The sequence below is a fragment of the Pelodiscus sinensis genome, chromosome 10 (genome assembly GCF_052426305.1).
Source record: "Pelodiscus sinensis isolate ZL-2025 chromosome 10, ASM5242630v1, whole genome shotgun sequence".
In the NCBI taxonomy this organism is placed as follows: Eukaryota; Metazoa; Chordata; order Testudines; family Trionychidae; genus Pelodiscus; species Pelodiscus sinensis.
The window spans coordinates 17248892-17267537 of NC_143061.1; the positions used below are offsets into that span (position 1 = coordinate 17248892).

Consider the following 18646-nt stretch of genomic DNA (forward strand, 5'->3'; position numbering starts at 1 on the left):
AAGTGCAAATCTAGCTGTATTAAGCAAACCATTTTATTATAATTGCATTTTTGCCTCATTTTTTAAAGTGTCATGTTTTTATTGAATTATTGAAATATGGGTAATTTAATGCAGGCATCCTCAAAGATAACAAAACTGCATAACCTCTAAGGAGAAGAAAGGTACTGAACAGTAAAGAATTCTTGTACTGTAGTCCTGTTCAGTGTTGGTTAACAGCCATGGACACAGATGTCCTATCCCTATGAGCTGAGTTGCCATTAAGTGAACAAAAGGAGAAAGGCCAAAGAAGGAGATGAAAGATGGCAGTGGTACAGATAACATACACTTCATAATAAAGTTTACAAGCTGAGCTGGCAACAGCTTAATATAGTTATCTTTACTTAGAAATTTCATAATTAACAAGGTGGAAGTGAACAAAACACAAAAGACTTCAAAATACTTTTCCTCACCTGTGCTGCATACTCAGCTTCTTTATCCTTTTCTAAATTGAAGTCACAGGTACACTTTTGCCTCATCACCTGTTCCAGTTTTTTCTCCAAGTCCCTCTGCTCAACATAAAATTCTTCCATTCTTTGAGCATGCTCAGTTTGCAAAGATTCAAGTTCTTTCTGTAAATTTTGCTGCTCCTCAGTTAGTTCCTTCATAACTTTAGAGTTACTTAACATTTCCACTTCCTGTCAAGAAAAGATGAAGATTATACCAAGAGCGATTCTAAAATCACTATAATCAAAATAATTTTTCTATTAAATTAAATGGGTATCTGAATGGAAAAACAAACAAAGTGCACTTTGTTTCTGTGTAAAAACAGTATTATTGAATTCTGTAGTAATTATGCAGTATCAAAGTAATAGTGTCAAACCCCCCAAAGATTCCAGAAACCAAACCACTGGTCACAATAGTTAACTTATATGAGTAGTGGTTTCATTTTATAAACAAATTAAAATAAAATTACATTTGTTCTTTTACATGAAAATTCAGAGATCGAACTTGGCTGACTTTTGGCAGCTTAGCATGTCAGTATTTTTTCTGGATATTACTATCTTTTCCTCTGGAGTTTTAATATTTTTTAAAATGAAAGCTAAGTCTTTGAACCAGGTGTAATCAAACTAGTGATTTACACCAAAATCTGCAAAAGCTGTCCTCTTTTACTTCTGTTGTGTTGATTCTAAAGTTAATTATACCAATGTTAAAATGCAAATTAACTACCAGTATTTTATTGCTGGTCATACAACATATGATACTAAGATAGCAATCAACTGACATAAATTTATGCAAAGCGCACGAGAAAGAGAGAATCACATTATGAAAACATTAAAAATCTGATGAGAGTGGCATCTTGATTTGGGGCCTCAAGTGGGCAGAGTTTAGTTTGTGATGAGAGCTTACAATAATTACATTTAGCTTTTTTTCAATTCAGTCCCTACACCATAATTTTTCTGCAAATTATCTATGGAAGAGATGATTTTAAGGCTAGCTATAGAAAGCTATTAGAAATAGGAAGGAGAGAAATCTTCTGTATTTAAATTAATTTTGTCTTGATTTGAGTTTAAGAAAAAAGAGCCAAACCTGTGATGACAGACTTTCAAGAAGAGGGATTTTTTTCTGCTGCAAAGGGAAAAAACAGACACACTTTGCTAGAATATTTGATTTAAAATTTATTATAAAAGATAAATCCTTGTAAGAAGCCTAAACGGCAAATAAATATGTCTGAAGCTGGCAGAAGTGGTGAACTGAAAACTAAAGTACTATATGGAACCAGAGAAAAAGATAATACTTATAATTTCACAAAAGGCCACTGGACAATCAAGATACTAAAGGAGCACTCAAGGACGATAAGTTCATTGCAGAGAAACTCAATTCTCTGCATCGGTCTTCACAGCTGACGCTCTGAGGGGGATTCCCAAACCTGGGCCATTCTTTTTAGGTGACAAATCTGAGGAACAGTCCCAGATTGAGGCATCATTAGAGGTGGTTTTGGAACACATTATAAAATCAACAACAAGTCACCAGGATCAGATGACATTCATGTAAGAGTTCTGAAAGAACTCAAATGTGAAATTGCGGAACTATTAACTATGGTTTGTAATCTATCCTTTAAATTATCTTCTGCACCAAATGTCTGGAGGATAGCTAATGTGACACCAATTTTTTAAAAAGGGCTCTAGAGGTGATCCTGGCAATTACAGGCCAATAAATCAAACTTCAATACCAGGCAAATTAGTTGAAATGACAGTAAAAAACAGAATTATCAGATGAACATAATTTATTGGGGGAAAAGTCAAAATGGTGTCTGTAAAAGGAAATCATGCCTCATCAATCCACAACAATTCATTCAAGGGGGTCAACAAGCATTTGGATAAGGGGAATCCAGTAGATATAAAGTTCTTAGATTTCTAGAAAGCCTTTGACAAGGTCCCTCACCAAAGGCTCTTAAGCAAACTAAGCTGTCATGGGATAAGAGGGAAGATCCTCTCATGGACTGATAACTGGTTAAAAGATAAGAAGCAAAAGATAGGAATAAATGGTAAGTTTTCAGAAAAGAGAAAGGTAACAGCGAGGTGGCAAAATTTAGAGATGATACAAAACTACTCAAGATAGTTAAATCCAAAGCAGACTGTGAAGAGCTTCAAAAGCATCTCACAAAAGTAGGCAACTAAATGCCAGATGAATTTTAAATGTTTATAAATGCAATGTAATGCATATCGGAAAACATAATCCTAACTATACGTATAAAATGATGGGGACTAAATTAGATGTTACTACTCAAGAAAGAGCTCTTAAAAGTCACTGTGGATAGTTCTCTGTAAACATCCACTCAATGCACAGTGCAGTCAAAAAAGCAAAAAGGAAGTTAGGAACCATATAGAAAGGGATGGAGAATAATAAGAGAATATCTTCTCTATATATAAATCAATGGTACACCCACATCTTGAAGACTGCATGCAGATGTGAGCTCCTCATCTCAAAAAAGATCTCCAAGCATTGGAAAAAGTGCAGAAAAGGAAAATAAAATGATTAGAGATTGGAACAGCTCTCATACGAGAAGAAATTAAGAAGACGGGGACTTTTCACATTGGAAAAGAGAAGACTAAGCAGGGATATGATAGAGATCTACACAGTCATAACTGGTGTGGAGAAAGTAAATAAGGAAATATACTTGATCCAATAACACAAGAACTGGGGGTCACCAAAATGAAATTAATAGGTAGCAGGTTTAAAACAAAAGGAAGTATTTCTTTACACAGTGCACAGTAAGCCTGTCAAAGTGCTTGTCAGAGGATGTGGTGAAGACCAGGGCTTTAACAGGGTTCAAAAGAGAGCTAGATAGCCATTAATGGACCTATTAGCCAGGATGGGTAGAAATGGTGTCCCTAGCCTCTTTCTGTCAGAAACCGGGAATGGGCGACAGGTGGATCACTTCATGAGTACCTGTTCTGTTGATTCCCTCAGGGGCACCGGGCACTGGCCACTGTCAGAAGACAGTACAATGGGCTAGATCAGTGTTTCTCCAACTTTTTAAGACCGAGGAACACCAAACAATATATATATTTTTTTAAAACGAGGAATACCAAGGATTTTTTTGTTGAGGGAAAAAAAAAAAAAGGTCAGGGGTGAGGGGAGGAGTTATTGAGGGCCTTGGTGTTCCTCAAAAAAATTGTTTGGTGTTCCTCGATCTTAAAAACATCCTTTAAGGGTGGCCATTTTCAATTCTATTGCTCTCCGCGGCACACCTCCGACTGCCTCACGGCACACCGGTGTGCCACAGAACACAGTTTAAGAAACACTGGGCTAGATGGACGTTTGGTCTGTCCCGTTATGGCCATTCTTATTTTTGTTTAATTACCAATGCATAGAATGTGTCACCCACACATCTCAAAGCACTTTGCAAAGATAGATAAGTATAATTTTTCTCTATTTTACAGATGTCAAATACAGAAATGTAAACTGACTTGCATGCGCTCTCAGTGAGACAATGAAAGAGTTGATGACAGAACCCAAACCCTCTGACTCCAATCTGATTCACTAAACATCGAATCATAAAACTTCCCTGCAACTCTGAAACAAAGCGTATTGGTGCCAATGATAAAAATAAAACATTTACCATGCAGTGGCATTAGAGAGGAGGACTGGTAAAAAAAACTATATTATGGTGCCTGGCATCAAGAGTCAAAATTTCCTAAACCATTATATGGCATCAAAACATTTTGTGGGATTAGTCAAACCACAACCAAACAGAAAAAAAAATTATTTGGAGCACAAAAGAATAGAAAGAATATGAGCCAAAGAGGGCCTCAAGACAATCCCACTGCAGCCCACCGAGATTCTCTAATCCTGAAACATCTACGATCATGCTGGACCACAGATGTTGCCAGACCAGAGAGTTTCGGTTTACAGAGGTGCAACCTGAAGAGCCAAATGCAAGATCTACATGCAGGATGGAAAAACGTAAGCCATATTTACTGGCTGGGGGGTCAAGGGAGGTAACTAAGTGTACATCTATAAAGCAACTTTTTTTGAAATAACTAGCGTTATTTCGAAATAACTTGGTTCACGCCTACACAGCAGGCACTTATTTCAAAATGTCAAACTACTGTCAAGTTGGATGACTTCTTACTCCGATGTCTGTAACTCTCATTGTATGAGGAGTAAGGGAAGTCAGAAAAGAGTGCTCTATTTCAAAATAAGTGCTGTATAGATGCTCTCAATTTCAAAATAAGCTATTTCGTAAAAAGCTACGCAACTGATGTAGTTCAAGGTTTGAATTAAGCCATTCTGTGTAGATGCACCCTAAATGACATGATCAAAGCTTATTGGCATTCTCTCTTTATATAGCATGGGTAGGACTACTGCTTAACAGTGTGTTCAGTTTTGATGTTCACACCTTAAGAGAATGTTGAAAATTGGAAAGCATTCAGAGAATTGCTACAAGAATAATTTAAGGTTTGGAGGACACACTTTACAGAGAGATTCAATCCTTTAAAGAGATCAATCTATTTTACTGAAGTTAGGGTTAAGAGCCTACTTGGATCACAGTCTGTCAATTCCTACACAGAGAGAGATGATTCCTGGTAGCAGTGGATTCTTTAATGTAGTAAGCAAATGCATAACAAAATTCTATGTCCAGAAGTTCAAGCTAGAAAAATTCAAATTGGAAATAATGAACGTTTTTTCCTTAAAACAATCAAAGCTCTTAATCACTGGAATATCTTACGTATGATGGTTTCTCCACTCCCTGAAGTCTTGAGATTTTATGTTTTCTTAAAAGATATGATCTAGATAAATCATATATTATTGGGTTTAAGATAGGAATGACTTGGTGAAGTTCTATGTTTTGTCAAACTAAGCGTAGGATCTGCCCACACACAATCAGTTGCAGGATCAGTACTAATATTTATTCATTCAGAGAAAGGACCTATACACCACTGAGTGCGCTAAACTTTACCACAGGATTTAAGAGCAACTCAAACAGAGCGAACTTCGGATTTAAACACAAAACTTTATTTCATACTACTAAGGGGCAGTATCACCTGCTTGCTATGCTCACCAACCCCTCTCTCCGCAGGTAGGCAGCCCTGGCTCTCCCCCCAGCTACTGGGGAAGGCCAAGTCAAGGCGTAGCAGCCCTGGCCTGCCCCAGCTCTCTCTTCTCTGGCTGCTAGGGGGTTGGGTTGGACCAAGGCCATGGCTGGCCCCGCCCTCTCTCTCTAGCAGGAAGGGGGGAGGGAGGCGGGGAAAGAGTGCGGTGCCCAGCCCTCTCCCTCTAGCCACGAGTGGGGAGGTCACACAGCTCTGGGCCCCAGCCTGTGAGGGGCAAGGCCACACTCCTCCCATGTGCCTCCTCCCCGCAGACCACAGGCGATGCTGCACATGTCCTGCACACCGCTCTCCCCAACCCCTGGGAGACTCTTCAGCTCCCACACACCACCTGCCCTAGCCCCCGCACCTCGCCCCACCCAAGCCACCGTGGCTACCCCATACCCCAACCAAGCCCCCATGAGGCTGCATGGTTCCTCTGCGCCCCCACCTCCTCTCACCCAAGCCCCCATGAGGCTGCATGGTTCCTCTGCGCCCCCACCTCCTCTCACCCAAGCCCCCATGAGGCTGTGCATCTTCCACATCCCCCCCCCCAAGCCGAGTGGTCACATCCCCACCTCAAGCTCCCACATACCCTTCTGCAGTCCCGTGGCAGCTGCAGGAGGGACGCTCAGGGGCCGGTGGGGGAAGAGGTTAACCGCTGACCCATGTGGTGCACAGCGGTTAGGGGATCATGGTGGGGAGGGGACAAACTAGAGCAGCTGTGCAGTCTTTCCCTAGAGCACCGGGGAGGGGGGAAGCCGCAGGTCCTGGGAGCCATGCAGCTCACCGGTCTCGCCACCTCAGGCCTCGCTGAGGCAGGTCGGAGCATGGGGGAGACTGCATGGCTCTCAGCTCCCATAGAGCATGGGGAAGGGGGAGGCCGTGCAGCTGAGGGTTGAAGGAGGGGCAGAGGGATGCAGAGTGACACATGAGGTCATTCTGTTGTCCCACAGGAAAAACCTTTTAAAGTATAGTAAGAAATTAAATAAGCATGAAATTCATGTCACTGCAGAGGGCCTGCACAAAGCCTTAGGCACCATATAAGCCCTTAACCTCTGCAGTGGGCCGAATTTCAGCCTCATTTACTACTAAATTATATTTTCATGCACATAAGGCCAAGAGTAAAATTTGGTATATGAATGTAGTGCATATGCAGAATAACTGTGTGAATACAACTTTAGCAAGAATATTAGATAACCATTTTTGTAATGCCAATGTTGCTTGATTCTAGTTAACAACTGAGACATCTGTGAAGAAAAGAAATTTAAGTGTGTCACCTGAACTATGTTTTAAAAATAGAGATTTTTTTATTAACCAAACCTTCTTCTCCATGTTTCTACCAGAGACATAAACACAAAGTATAATTTTATTCATTAATTATTCTTCCCTTTTATTAATTTTACTTTGTAGGTCAAAAGTGTAAGATGTGATCTGATTCTCTCAGAGAGGTGATCTTAAATTTTATTCAAAATGGAATCAAATTTTTGTTCAAGTAGCTAGCTACTTGAAGCTCATTTGAAATGGCTAAATGTAGAGTAAATTATGCCAACTCCTAGTGAAACAATATTAGACAAAGGAAGGAAGTTTCTATTCCGGTAATGGCTTAGACCACAGCAAGATCTTACACTATCTGGCATCTGATAGAAAAAATGCTGGGTTTGGGTGCAGTCAACTATTGTTATACTTTAACTATCAAGGTTGTTTACTGATTAAGTATTTACCCTCCAATCCTATAAATTCAACATCATATAGGACCGATGGATTATTTTCGTTAAAAAGTGAATTTTGACAATTATACTTAAAGAACTACATTAAGATATGTAATGTACATTGAAAGAAATGACGAAGGACCAAAAATTCATTAGAAAGCGAAGCACATTTCCTCCCCACCCAGTGATGATCTTGGCAGTACATATGTACCAAGATCTGAAACTCAGTAAAATCCATAAAAATGGTTTTATAGTTGATACTGGAAATATTAACATAACTGAATTTAGGAAGACAATATAGTGAATGTCAGATTCCTAACAGAAGTATCTCCTGTGCTTTATTTGTAATAGTAGTATTTATTCTAAAACCAATGAGCTTAAGGAACAATAGTTTTCTGATAATAAAATCAAAAGTTGGTACCTTACCATTTGAAGTTGCTGCTTCTTTCGCAAAATAGAGTTCAATTTTTCTTGCTGTTTAATGTAGGTTCTCATTACTTCCTCCATGATTCTTCCCTTGTCATCTTCACAACTGATGTCCTTGATAGAAGCTGGGGATGAGGTTTGTGCACAACTGCCTACTTCAACCTGGTTAGATTCTGCAATGGCTTTGGAAGTGGCATGTTCAGATTTCCCTCTTCTTGTAGAATTAGTGAACACAGGTGGATCTTTAGAAGAGAAAAATGAAGCAAAACACTTGTGGAAATCTGTCTGTTGAAATTCCAGACTGGAAAAATGCAAAGCAACCTATAAGATTGTGTCAAATGCATAAGAATGGAGTAATATGTGAATGTTACAAAGTTGGCTTGCCTTTGATTTTACTAAAATAGAAATCATTGGGTATAAAAACTGAAAACATAAAAGCAAGTTTCAGATTTCATTATCTACTCACCCACACTTTTACGCAGTTCTGTGCTAGTTTTTAAGTCAATTTTTTCCTGCTCTTCAAGAGAGAGCTCTGGATAGGAGGCAGTTTTTTTGTGTTTAACACTGTTGAGTTGTTTCTGTGACTGTCCAGGCAAAGATTTAATTACTTCTGAAATCCCAACTGCCGTTTTTGTAGCTTCTTTATGTTGCAATGTAAGGGATACATTTGGAGCAACCACTTTATCACACATGTAAAGGTAATAGCTGAAAAAGAACAGAATAGTGAAATTAACAAGAAAAACTATGATGTATCAAACAAACTAAAGCAGCAGTAAGTTATAACAACATTTCAAATACCAAATGTTTCATAAATATAAAAAATGTGCAACAAAAATTATTTTAAAATTTTCTTCTATAATGCAAAGCATAACTATCTATCGAATCTTTATATAGTGGTTACATAATTTAGGATCTTCAGACCCAAATCAAGCAGAGGAATCTAATTTTCAACTGGTTGCTTCAATATGACATACAAATTCCATATTTGGATGCAAAACACAAAATTAAAAATACAAAGGCACTTATGCATGGTAAACAAAACAACCATTTTAGTTTAATATTAGTCTGAGGATTCAAATGTTGGATTTGGACATCCCATTAAAGATTCCTCTTTTGAAAATTGTGTTCACAGTCTCTAGATTTTTACAAGAAATCTCAGAACTCATAGAACTCTTAGATTAACTAGCCAATTAGCCTGTCATAAGACGGGATTTTCAGGTCTTCTCTCCTGAGCGCTCTTGCTCCGTGTCTCTCTCTCTCTCTCACCTCCTACTGCCTAACCCCCCTCTCTCTCAGCTCTTCTCCCTCTCCTGCCTCTCTCTCTTCTCCCTCTCCTGCCTCTCACTCTCCCTTTCTCTTCTCCTCCTCCTCCTGACTCTCTCTCCACTCCGTCTCTCCCTGCCCCCCTGCCCCTTCCCTCCCGCCATGGCACTTGGCTGAGTGCTGCCGCGAGGGAGGGGGGCAGGACAGTGACATACGTCACCGCCGTCCCCTCCCCTCCCACCACAGGAAGCCCAAATGGCCCCTTGCGGAGCTGGCTCCCCCGGCGGCCCGGCTGAGGGGCACAGCACTCAGCTGAGTGCCACAGCAAGAGGGGAAGGGGGATGGTGATGTAGACAGCCCCGCCCCCCGGCTGTGTACATCACCACCCCGCCCCCTTCCCCTCCCTCCGTGGCAGTTCGGCTGAGTGTTGCGCATTCAGCCGGGCCGCCGCGGGAGAGGAGGAGTGGGGCGCTGAACATACACGGCCAGGGGGCGGGGCTGTCTACATCACCGCCCCCCCTTCTCCTCTCCCGCGGTGGCTCGGCTGAGGGGCGCACCGCTCAGCACCACGGCAGGAGGAGGAAGGGGGGGGGGGCGGTGACATACACAGCTCCATCCCCTGGCCGTGTACATCACCACCCCACCCCCCTTTCCCATCCCACCAGAGCTCAGCTGAGTGGCACAGCGCCAGCGCCACTCAGCTGGGCCACGGCGGGGGAGCAAGCGGCGGCAAGCGGCAGTTTGGGGTCTGCACTCCCCATGCGTGGGGAACGCAGACCCCAAAGGGCTGCTTGCCGCCCCGGGCCCCACTGAGCCCAAAGGGCCGCTTGCTGCCACTTGCTCCCCGGCCAGGACCCAGCTGAGTGGTGCAGCGCTCAGCTGAACCGCCAGGGAGGGACGGGAGAGGGGGCGGGGTGTTGACGTACATGGCCAGGAGGCATAGCCGTGTATGTCAGCATCACAGACACTGGCTACTATATTAGATTAATGGTATGTCACTGTAATAAGTTGTTAAAGAAGACTACCAAGGTGAAATTAGAAGTTGCACTCAGAAATTAATCATATTTCTTCCTCAGTTAACTAAGTTTGATATTAAAAAGGTCATTTCTTCTCTGAAATTTTTTAAGCCAGATTTGTGTACAAAGCCCTGCTGAAGTCTCCCAAGCTACTTCATTCAGTACCAAAAAGAAATTTCTATTTAATCACCAATACATTAGTCACTCAGCAAATATATTTTTTCATAGGACAAATTCACATCTTAGATGACAACAAAAAGAAGGAAAGCATTATAATCATACAGATTAGAAGAATTACATTTTTAGTTCAGGAAAAAAATACTTCTTCCTGAGAATCTTAACTATTAGGTTGCATATACCAGTGCCTCAAGATACAGAATAGTATCAAATATTGTGTTTTTAAAAACATTATTGATATTGAAGCTGCCCACTTCTAGATGATGTAGCGGTTGCCCCACTCCAACAAGGAAAGGGTTAAAAGCAGGCTGAAGGGACCCTGTGCAAACCTGGCCAATCAGAGGAGTGCAAAACAAGCCAATGAGGGCCAAGCTGGACCCTATAAAAGGCAGCAGGGCTGAAAGGTGCTCACTCTGGCCAGGAAGGGAGAAGGACAGGCACACAGAAAAAAAAGGCCACACACAACAAAATGATGCTGGACAGGGTTATGGATGTTAAATTGCCGTTACCGAGCTAATCGTATAGATTAGTCAATAGGAGCCGCAGCGGGGGGTAGCTCTGGGAGCCACCTGCACTGCAGTGCTGCATTTTAAATGTAATAAGAGCCACTAGGATCTTACTACATTTAAAATGCAGAGATGCAGCATCCGCACAAGCTGGGACTGATTGGTCCCGGCTTGTGCTGAGTCCAGAAGCCCCTGTTTGCTGCTGTCAGCTGGGGAGCATTGGGAAGTACCCACTCTGGCTCTTCTGCTTTTGAATTGTAGCAAGAACTCCTTGGGGCCCTTGCTACATTTAAAAGGAAAAAGCGCCTGCAGTGGGAACTGGCACAAACAAGAACTGCTTCAGTCCCTCTACGCGACGTTTCCCCACTGTGCCTCTGCCTCCGCTGCCCCCCACAGAGACGGTGCTGGAGGGCACGAGCTCCTGCTCCTCCCCTTGCTGCTTCTGAGAAAGGCAGCAAAGGGTGGAGGAAGCAACTAGTTGAGTTACTGCTCGATTATCCAATTAGCTTATGCTTATAAGAGAGTCGACTAGTTGCTTACATCCCTAGGCAGGGTAGCAGGGAAGCGAGACCTCTGACCAACCACTGACAGACTGTGGGCCTTGAAATAAGAGCTGAGTGGGTGTAAGGGTCCTGGGGAAGTGGCCAAGGGAGTGCGAGCAGCCGGGGGAGAGAAGGGCAGAAAAAGCTGCTGCTAGAGGGTCCCTGGGTCTGGGGCCAGAGTATTGGGCAGACCTGGATCTTCCCCCCCTTCCCACTTGCACCACAAATTGCCACACTGGAGCAAGGTCAATATACACTGCAGTTTACCTAAGACAAGGAGCTAGAATTGGGGCTGCAGTTGGCTATGATAGCAAGTGCATGGACTGAAGACTGCTAAAACCCCTAGAAAGGGGAAGAGCAGAGTGGTGAGCACTGCTGGAGTAGAGATGTATAGTCGCATTTTAACTGGTTAACTGCTTAAATGGGGGTGGGCTGTAGTGACCCTCCTGCTGCAGTAAGGGTGATGCTTACCCAGTTAATCATTCCCATTCTTATGCCAGAGGGCAGTGTCCTGAAGCAACATGGTTTGAGGGTGGAGACAGGATAGCAGAGTGACAATGGGCAAGACACCAATCAGAAGGCGGCACCAGAACTTTGCTAATTCCCAGCAGGACAAGCAGAAGGTGCCACAGTGTTGAACTGAACCCCATTACATATAATCAAAGAGACAATACATTTTGGAAATGGTCCTAACCATTTTCCCTTCCTATCAATGTAAAGTGTGACTAAGAACCATTCAAATGCTAAATATGACTTCTGTGCCTCAGACCAACCAATCTAGAACTCTGTACATTTTTGTTTATATTTAGGATTATTGAAAAGACAAAGTGCTAATAATTCTACTCTCCCACTGGAAATTATGTTCGGACAGGTTTCAAAACAGGAGACAGAAGGAAAGCCACTAGTCTGCACTGATATTATCTGTTTAAATATTCCAATATCAATCTGCAGTAAGCTCTAATACACCTCCTGCTATGAAACAGAGAATGTTGTTATGCTACTGGAGTTGTGGCCATTTGAAAAGAAACAATACCACACAATACACTTTTATTTCCATCTTTTTCGTTTCTGTTTCTCATAGTTGCATGTTTTAGGGAAAGCACGCAACATAAAAATTCCAAGTCAGTCAAGCTCACCCAGAAACAACTGGATAATAATGCAAGCTAACAAAATTATCATGCAGTGGTTTTGTATTCTTTTCTTACATATATAAATGCAATTCTAGATCAAAAAATCAAATTCATGGACATTCATGTATCGTTCTCAGTAATCTTACACATTTTCTTTTAAATTATTTTTTCTGTTCCCCACCATTTTTTTTTTTAAAGTCAGAGTCAGCATCGCCAATTTTGCCCACTCTGTGATTTTATCACTAGAGCCCTGCAAATCTATGGATATTTGCTTTATGTCCTGGATCATTTTTGCAGATCGTGGTTCAAACGCAGACACAAATTTTATTTCCAAGCAGGGCTCTATGTCTCACAATGCTTTACATTTTTCTTAAAGCCCCAGCTCTTGGAATCAAATTATTTGAGCATCTCAGCTTTCATTTAAAAAAGTAAGCCTGGAAATGTGAACCAAGCATACCCTAAAGCTCAGAAACTAGAATATAAATAGCTCCAAATTCATTTTTTAAATAATGATTTTTAAGCCACTCTCGTGATCTTCCTGAACTTGACTTTTAATTTTGAACATTTGGGTTTGGCAATATTATATTCTACAGTACCTGATTCTTTCAGATACTGTATGTAGTCAGTGTAAACCGACACTCTCTTATCCAGCAACCCACGGATGCACCTGGTGGAGCATTAGTGCCCTAAGAGTCCTGTGGGCTGGTGGCAGTGAGCTGCCATAGGGCCAGGAGCCTGGCACCCCACAGCTGGGCTGCCAGGCACACCCAAGTGCCACAGAGGGGCTGCTTAACTGGGTTGCCCAATGGGGCCAGGAGCCCAGCGTGCTCCAGAAGGGCTGCCTGGGAGCACCCCAAAGAGGCTGCCCAGGGGGGCTGGGAGCCCGGTGTGCTGCAGTGGGGCTGCTCAGCTAGGCTGCCTACCAGGGCCAGGAGCCCAGAACACCCCAATGGGACTGCTCGAAGAGGGACCTTGGAGTGCCCCAGCGGGGCTGCCCGCTGTGCTGCAGTGGGGGCTGCCCAGTGGAGCCAGGAGCCTCAGCAGGACTGGGAGCCCAAAGTGCTCCAGTGTGCAGCATGGCAGGCAAGGCGGGATGGGAACCAGCAGAGCAGTGAGGCCTGCGGCAAGTCCAGGCCTGGGGGGGCGGGGCAGTAGCAAGGCGGTCAGATATGGCCTCCTATGGTATGGCAAAATCCTTCATCCAGGACCAGTCAAGTCCCAAGGATGCCAGACCAGGGAAATCCAACCTGTACTGACATACATCTCTAACACTGATTGATCGTATTGTAAAGTTCATCATAATAATGTGAATGAAATGACTAACAGGAGAGGAAGGACGAAATTACATGGGCAAGAAAGGTCACATTCTACTGTACCTGACTCTTTCAGATACTGTAGCCTGTGTGAATCCCAAGACTGATATTTTTTTTTAAACAGATACATCTGCTGGAGTCACACAAGTGCCTACATATGTTCTCACAGGAGGATTAAAAGGGTGTTGCAGCCACAACCAGCTCTTGGTTCCCTTACATTTCAAAGACTGTGTCAACATGTGATTCTGAAAGTATGAATGGAGGGCTGGGTTATAAGATCCCCACTAGCTACATCATCTTTAAGAACCATATTTAGTGAAGGGCCACAAATTATTTTTTTTATGTGAATGTATGCCCGTGTGAATCCCACTGTAGGTGACAAGCAAACAGTATCCCCTTTGGAAAGTGGAATATCAGCTATATCAGTCCAACAGAATTTGTAATCATTCCCTCCTGTACTTAGCATGTAAATCCAATACATATCTCCATAAATCCATACATAAATCCAATACAAATCCAACACATCACTGCCTTACAGATTTCAGAAACTGGCTGCTAGATGCAGGAACTTTACACCTGGATAGATTATATTGCTGTAGCGTGGTGAAATAAGGTCTGAGAAGCTTGGTAGCTGCGGCAGATCTCTCAGATACAACTATCTCTATCTACAGGGAACTAGAAGAATGACTGACTCTGTCTCATTTGACTCTGAAAAACATCCTGGGGATCAACGGATTAATTGAAAGGCATGTGGTAATAATCCCAGACTCATGCCACCTCTGGAACAAAACTTGGTATTGTCCTTGGTGAACAGGTCTATCATGGAAAGCACCTGATGAAGCAGTCTCTATGACAGACCTCTACAGCAACCACTCATAACTAGTCAGACTACACAGCAAACCCACCAAGCTGTTGCTGAAACTCAAGGTGAAGAACTACAGAGGCTGGTCTGAAGACAGAGTTCAAAGACATTTATTATGCCTTCTCTGCTAGGGACCACAGCCCTTGCATTTGTATGTGGTTCAGGTGGGCTCCCCATCCTATATTCCTGATGTGTCAGTGATTAACACTCTCGCAGGAGCAGGGGGGAGAGACTGAGAACTGTATTTCTCCTAATATACTATTAAGATCTGCCACCATCCCAATTCCACCACAACATGAGGTGGTAACATTTTCCTGTCTATTCAATATATTACCAGAGAGTAGCATGACAAACCAGAGATAATAGAAACCACAGGAGAATATGACAAGCAGTGCCTTGTATATGCATGTTGACATATGGCTCAACACTCTAAATCAAGCCAGTATCACTGTAACCAAGTTCGATATTTTTATCTTGAGTAGTAGTAATCACTATGACAGGACTTTGTCCTTGAGATGGTGCACTCTCTCTTATGATCATTTACCATATTTCCCATGAACTCTAAAATCTGTGATAGAGAACTATTGAAAAATCATCTCTCATTCTAAAACACTCATCCAACTAGAGAGTGCATGTTCTAGGTTTACCATCATCTCCTGCTAAGACCTGTCTTTCATCAGCCACTAGGCCAGATAAGGATAGACATGGATACTTGTCTTCTTGGAACACCACTTCCACTGTTAGGCATTTTCTGAAGATTCTTGCTTCTGTAGAGAGTATGAACGGCAGTAGTTTGTGATAGTTGAGATCTGACCCTACTGCGGGCTCAAGTATATTTTGTGAACAGGGTTGATGGCTACATGGAAGTACATATCCTGTAAGTTGAATGCCATGAACTGGAGACACAGAATGCTGGAGGCAAGTGTTACCATATTACATTTGAGGCCATGTATGTATTTGTTCAGTCTTTGGCAACTGAACAAAGACCAACCCCCTTTCTTCTTTGGGATATGGGAATATTGGGAACAGAAATCTCTTCTTCTGCATCTTAGAAGTGATACTTCCTTGGCTCCTAGATAAAACAGCAGCTTATTTTCTAACAGGTTCTCATGCAGAGGGAGGGGGAAGAAAGATGGGCAGAGGTAAGTAGAAATTGATATGGCAACCTTGGGTGATATCTAGCACCCACTTGTTGGCTGGTCTAGTATTCCAAGACCAGGTGGTTCCCAAAGACAGTGGAGCTAAGGATTGGCTCCAGTGTCACTCTCAACATGCTTGTCAAACCTGCTCTAAGACTGCCAGATGTGTGACTGAAGAGATGGACAATGAGCATTTCTTGGAGTACCTGGTTGTCAAGCTTGAGAATAGGTCAGCATCCTCTACTACTTCTGGGACCAGTATTTATGTTTTTCAGGAGGGAACCAGTATTAAAATTCCAAATGACCATAGGAAAATGAAGCACTTTGTTCTGTGGCTAAAGAGCTCCAACTGTTTAAAAGTACAGGTCCATTATGGTAATTTGAACCTCTTTTGGTACATTGGATGCCAGAAGCCATAAGGACTACCTCACCATGATAGCCATGGCCACTGATCTCCAACCCTATGCTGAAATCAGGTGTGTCCACAGCCACTTGCAATGCCAGTCTAGTAACCATTTGACCCTCTGATTTTTTTTTTTTTAATTTTAGTTCCTCACTTTTCTCCTAGGGGATCTTCAGAAGGGAATGACTCTTTTCCAGGCGAGGAAGATATTTTGCAAACAGGAACTTTGCAATCTGAAGATGCAATGAAGCAAAAGAATATACTATAAACACAAAACATTCCAATTTCTTGGAGTCTTTACCTTTCGGTGTGCCCTTTGTGCCCCCTGTTTGGATGGGCACCGAATAATTCTAAGCCCTTTAGGGGCACCTTGCATTTCTTTTCCATTCATTTACATGTTGGACAAAAAGTAGACAGTGTTTGCCAAAATCTCTTTGCCAGCTCCTTGACAAATAAAAATGATCCTGGATGGAATTGTAGAGCTCAATATATGAAAAAGTGTGGGAAACTTCCATGGATGACTGCGGTTTCAATGTCCAGGATATCCACGATATCCCACAAGGTCCCAGAAAACTTCAGAATTGACTGCTGGTGCTACTGTTTCATCTGGTGACAGGAATGCTTCTTTAGGTGATAAGTAAGATTGCTGTTGTCCCTCAGTTGTCACCTGCTCCTTGATGCAAACCTTTGTTTTTAGAGTAGCCTGGCTAATGATGCTGCTGGGAAGTAGGAATGACCTTTGCCTCAGTGCATAAGAGGGGGATCTGCTCCAGAACATATCTGACACTGGTCTCCAATATGGCCAAAATAGTCAAGGTGACATACTATAAGGGTGCAGGCCAGGTTGAGGACAGCTACCCAAGTGCTATTCATGGCTTGCCAGAGGTGAGGCAAAGAATTGGTGGCCTCTAGAATTCTCCCTAAGGTCACTCTCCAATAGTAGGGGAGAGAGGTCTCTATTTAACATGAGCATGAATGTGTCATTTGGCAATGGAAATATACTTACTCAAACAGTGGGGCAATAAGAGAGTGGCCTCATCCAAGTGCTAGGAGAGTATGTGCTGGTCACTAATCAGAGAAGTAGATGTCTCCAGTTCCTCATCTTACGTTTAGCTTAAATGCTAGACAGACTTGGCTACCAGTGCTAAAGTCAATAATGAGGTCAGTACCAAGACTTCCTTATCTCTTGCTACATTAACTGATTAGTTTATCTTGTCCAATTTGAGAGCCATAAGGAATTTGGAAGTTTTGCCGTTACAGAAACGGGGTTTTGATTCCTTTTCGTGAGGTGGTCCAATGTGGTGCTTGGCACAGTGTGTGTGCTCTATCCAGCCTTGCCTCTCAGAGTCTCCCCTTGTGTTAGTAACACACATACGGGACTTGCTGAGGTATCAGTATCAATGTTGTTGGCTCCCTTTTCAATACATTCTTCTCTTCAAAGTCCTGGAGTATGGTATCTACCTGAGGAGTGCTAGCAGATAATTTCTGCGACTAAGGTCTAGTTGTTACCATCTCCTCAGGGTCAGAAATAACCTGCATGGACTACTCTAGCACATGTAACTTGAGCCCAATATCACTGGACTTGTGAATCTGAGGGGAAGACCAGCACACAGAACACCTGTCTGGGATGTGGCTGACTCTCTTCCAAGTGAGAAAGGCACAGACTTCTGTCCATCCATAATTGGGATGAGGCCATCACAAGATCAGAGTTTCAACCCTGATGCTTAGTCTACCATGAAAAGAGGCGACTGCTACAAAGCACCACACCTAGCCATAACAGGGGATGTCTGGCAGGAGAGAAGAGCATTCTTATTGGAATTCTTTTCTTTGGGAGATGAAGGGGGGGATTTCCAACATGAAAAAGTAAATAAAATTAAGTTCTTCACCCACCTTCTTGAAAAACAGATTCTGACGCTCCCAAGAGAGTACCAGATTGGACACACCTTTAATTGGATCTCACTATCATGGGAGCTAAGAGGGAACTGAAGAAATTTCATGGCCACTCTATGCTTTATGCCCCTCATTCAGAAATACATGGAGGCACAGGGTTCATAAACGGCCTCCACAGACATGGCTACTCAAAGGAATCTTGTCTCATTAAAATGAAGGATACATGCACCTACAGTGGAATCAATACTAACACACTCAAAGAAAAAACACTTTTTCTAACTGCTGAAGGGATGAAGTGAGTGTCCTACTGAAGAAATGCACTTGGTTTGTGAAATCAGGGAAATAATTAATCATCTGCAATAGTCTGCATTTTACAGACATGTCATCAGAAGGGTGTACTTCAATGCAGAATACAAACTTTGGAAAGTGTTGGTCCTAGTTATATGTGAAAAAATATATGTTTCAATTATGGCATTAATAAGGTGTTTGGCTTTGTGTACACATATTAATTTACAGAGAGGTTAGAATTTAGCATCCACCACAAAGCCATTTTTACTTTGAAAAGTTACTCGGTGTAATGGCATTTTCCAATTTTTTCCAGTTCAGCAATGCTCAAGCATCTCTATTAAGAGAAATAAAGATACCATAAATTAATGTATCGTTTGTTTATTAGCACTAATTATGATAACTTCAC

General features: G+C 42.4%; 1 protein-coding gene across 2 annotated transcripts in view; it reads right to left on the reverse strand.

Annotated features, from left to right (window-relative positions):
- SKIL (SKI like proto-oncogene) overlaps nucleotides 1-18646 on the reverse strand; it is a 40024-nt gene that overhangs the window by 8980 nt on the left and 12398 nt on the right. The window contains exons 4-7 of one of the 2 annotated variants that reach the window (XM_075937932.2): nucleotides 8178-8416; nucleotides 7712-7953; nucleotides 1567-1605; nucleotides 450-674 (exon numbers count right to left, since the gene is read on the reverse strand). In XM_075937932.2, coding sequence (XP_075794047.2) covers nucleotides 450-674; nucleotides 1567-1605; nucleotides 7712-7953; nucleotides 8178-8416 — 745 coding nt within the window. The remainder of the gene's footprint in view (nucleotides 1-449; nucleotides 675-1566; nucleotides 1606-7711; nucleotides 7954-8177; nucleotides 8417-18646) is intronic. The other variant, XM_075937934.2, reaches the window with a different exon arrangement.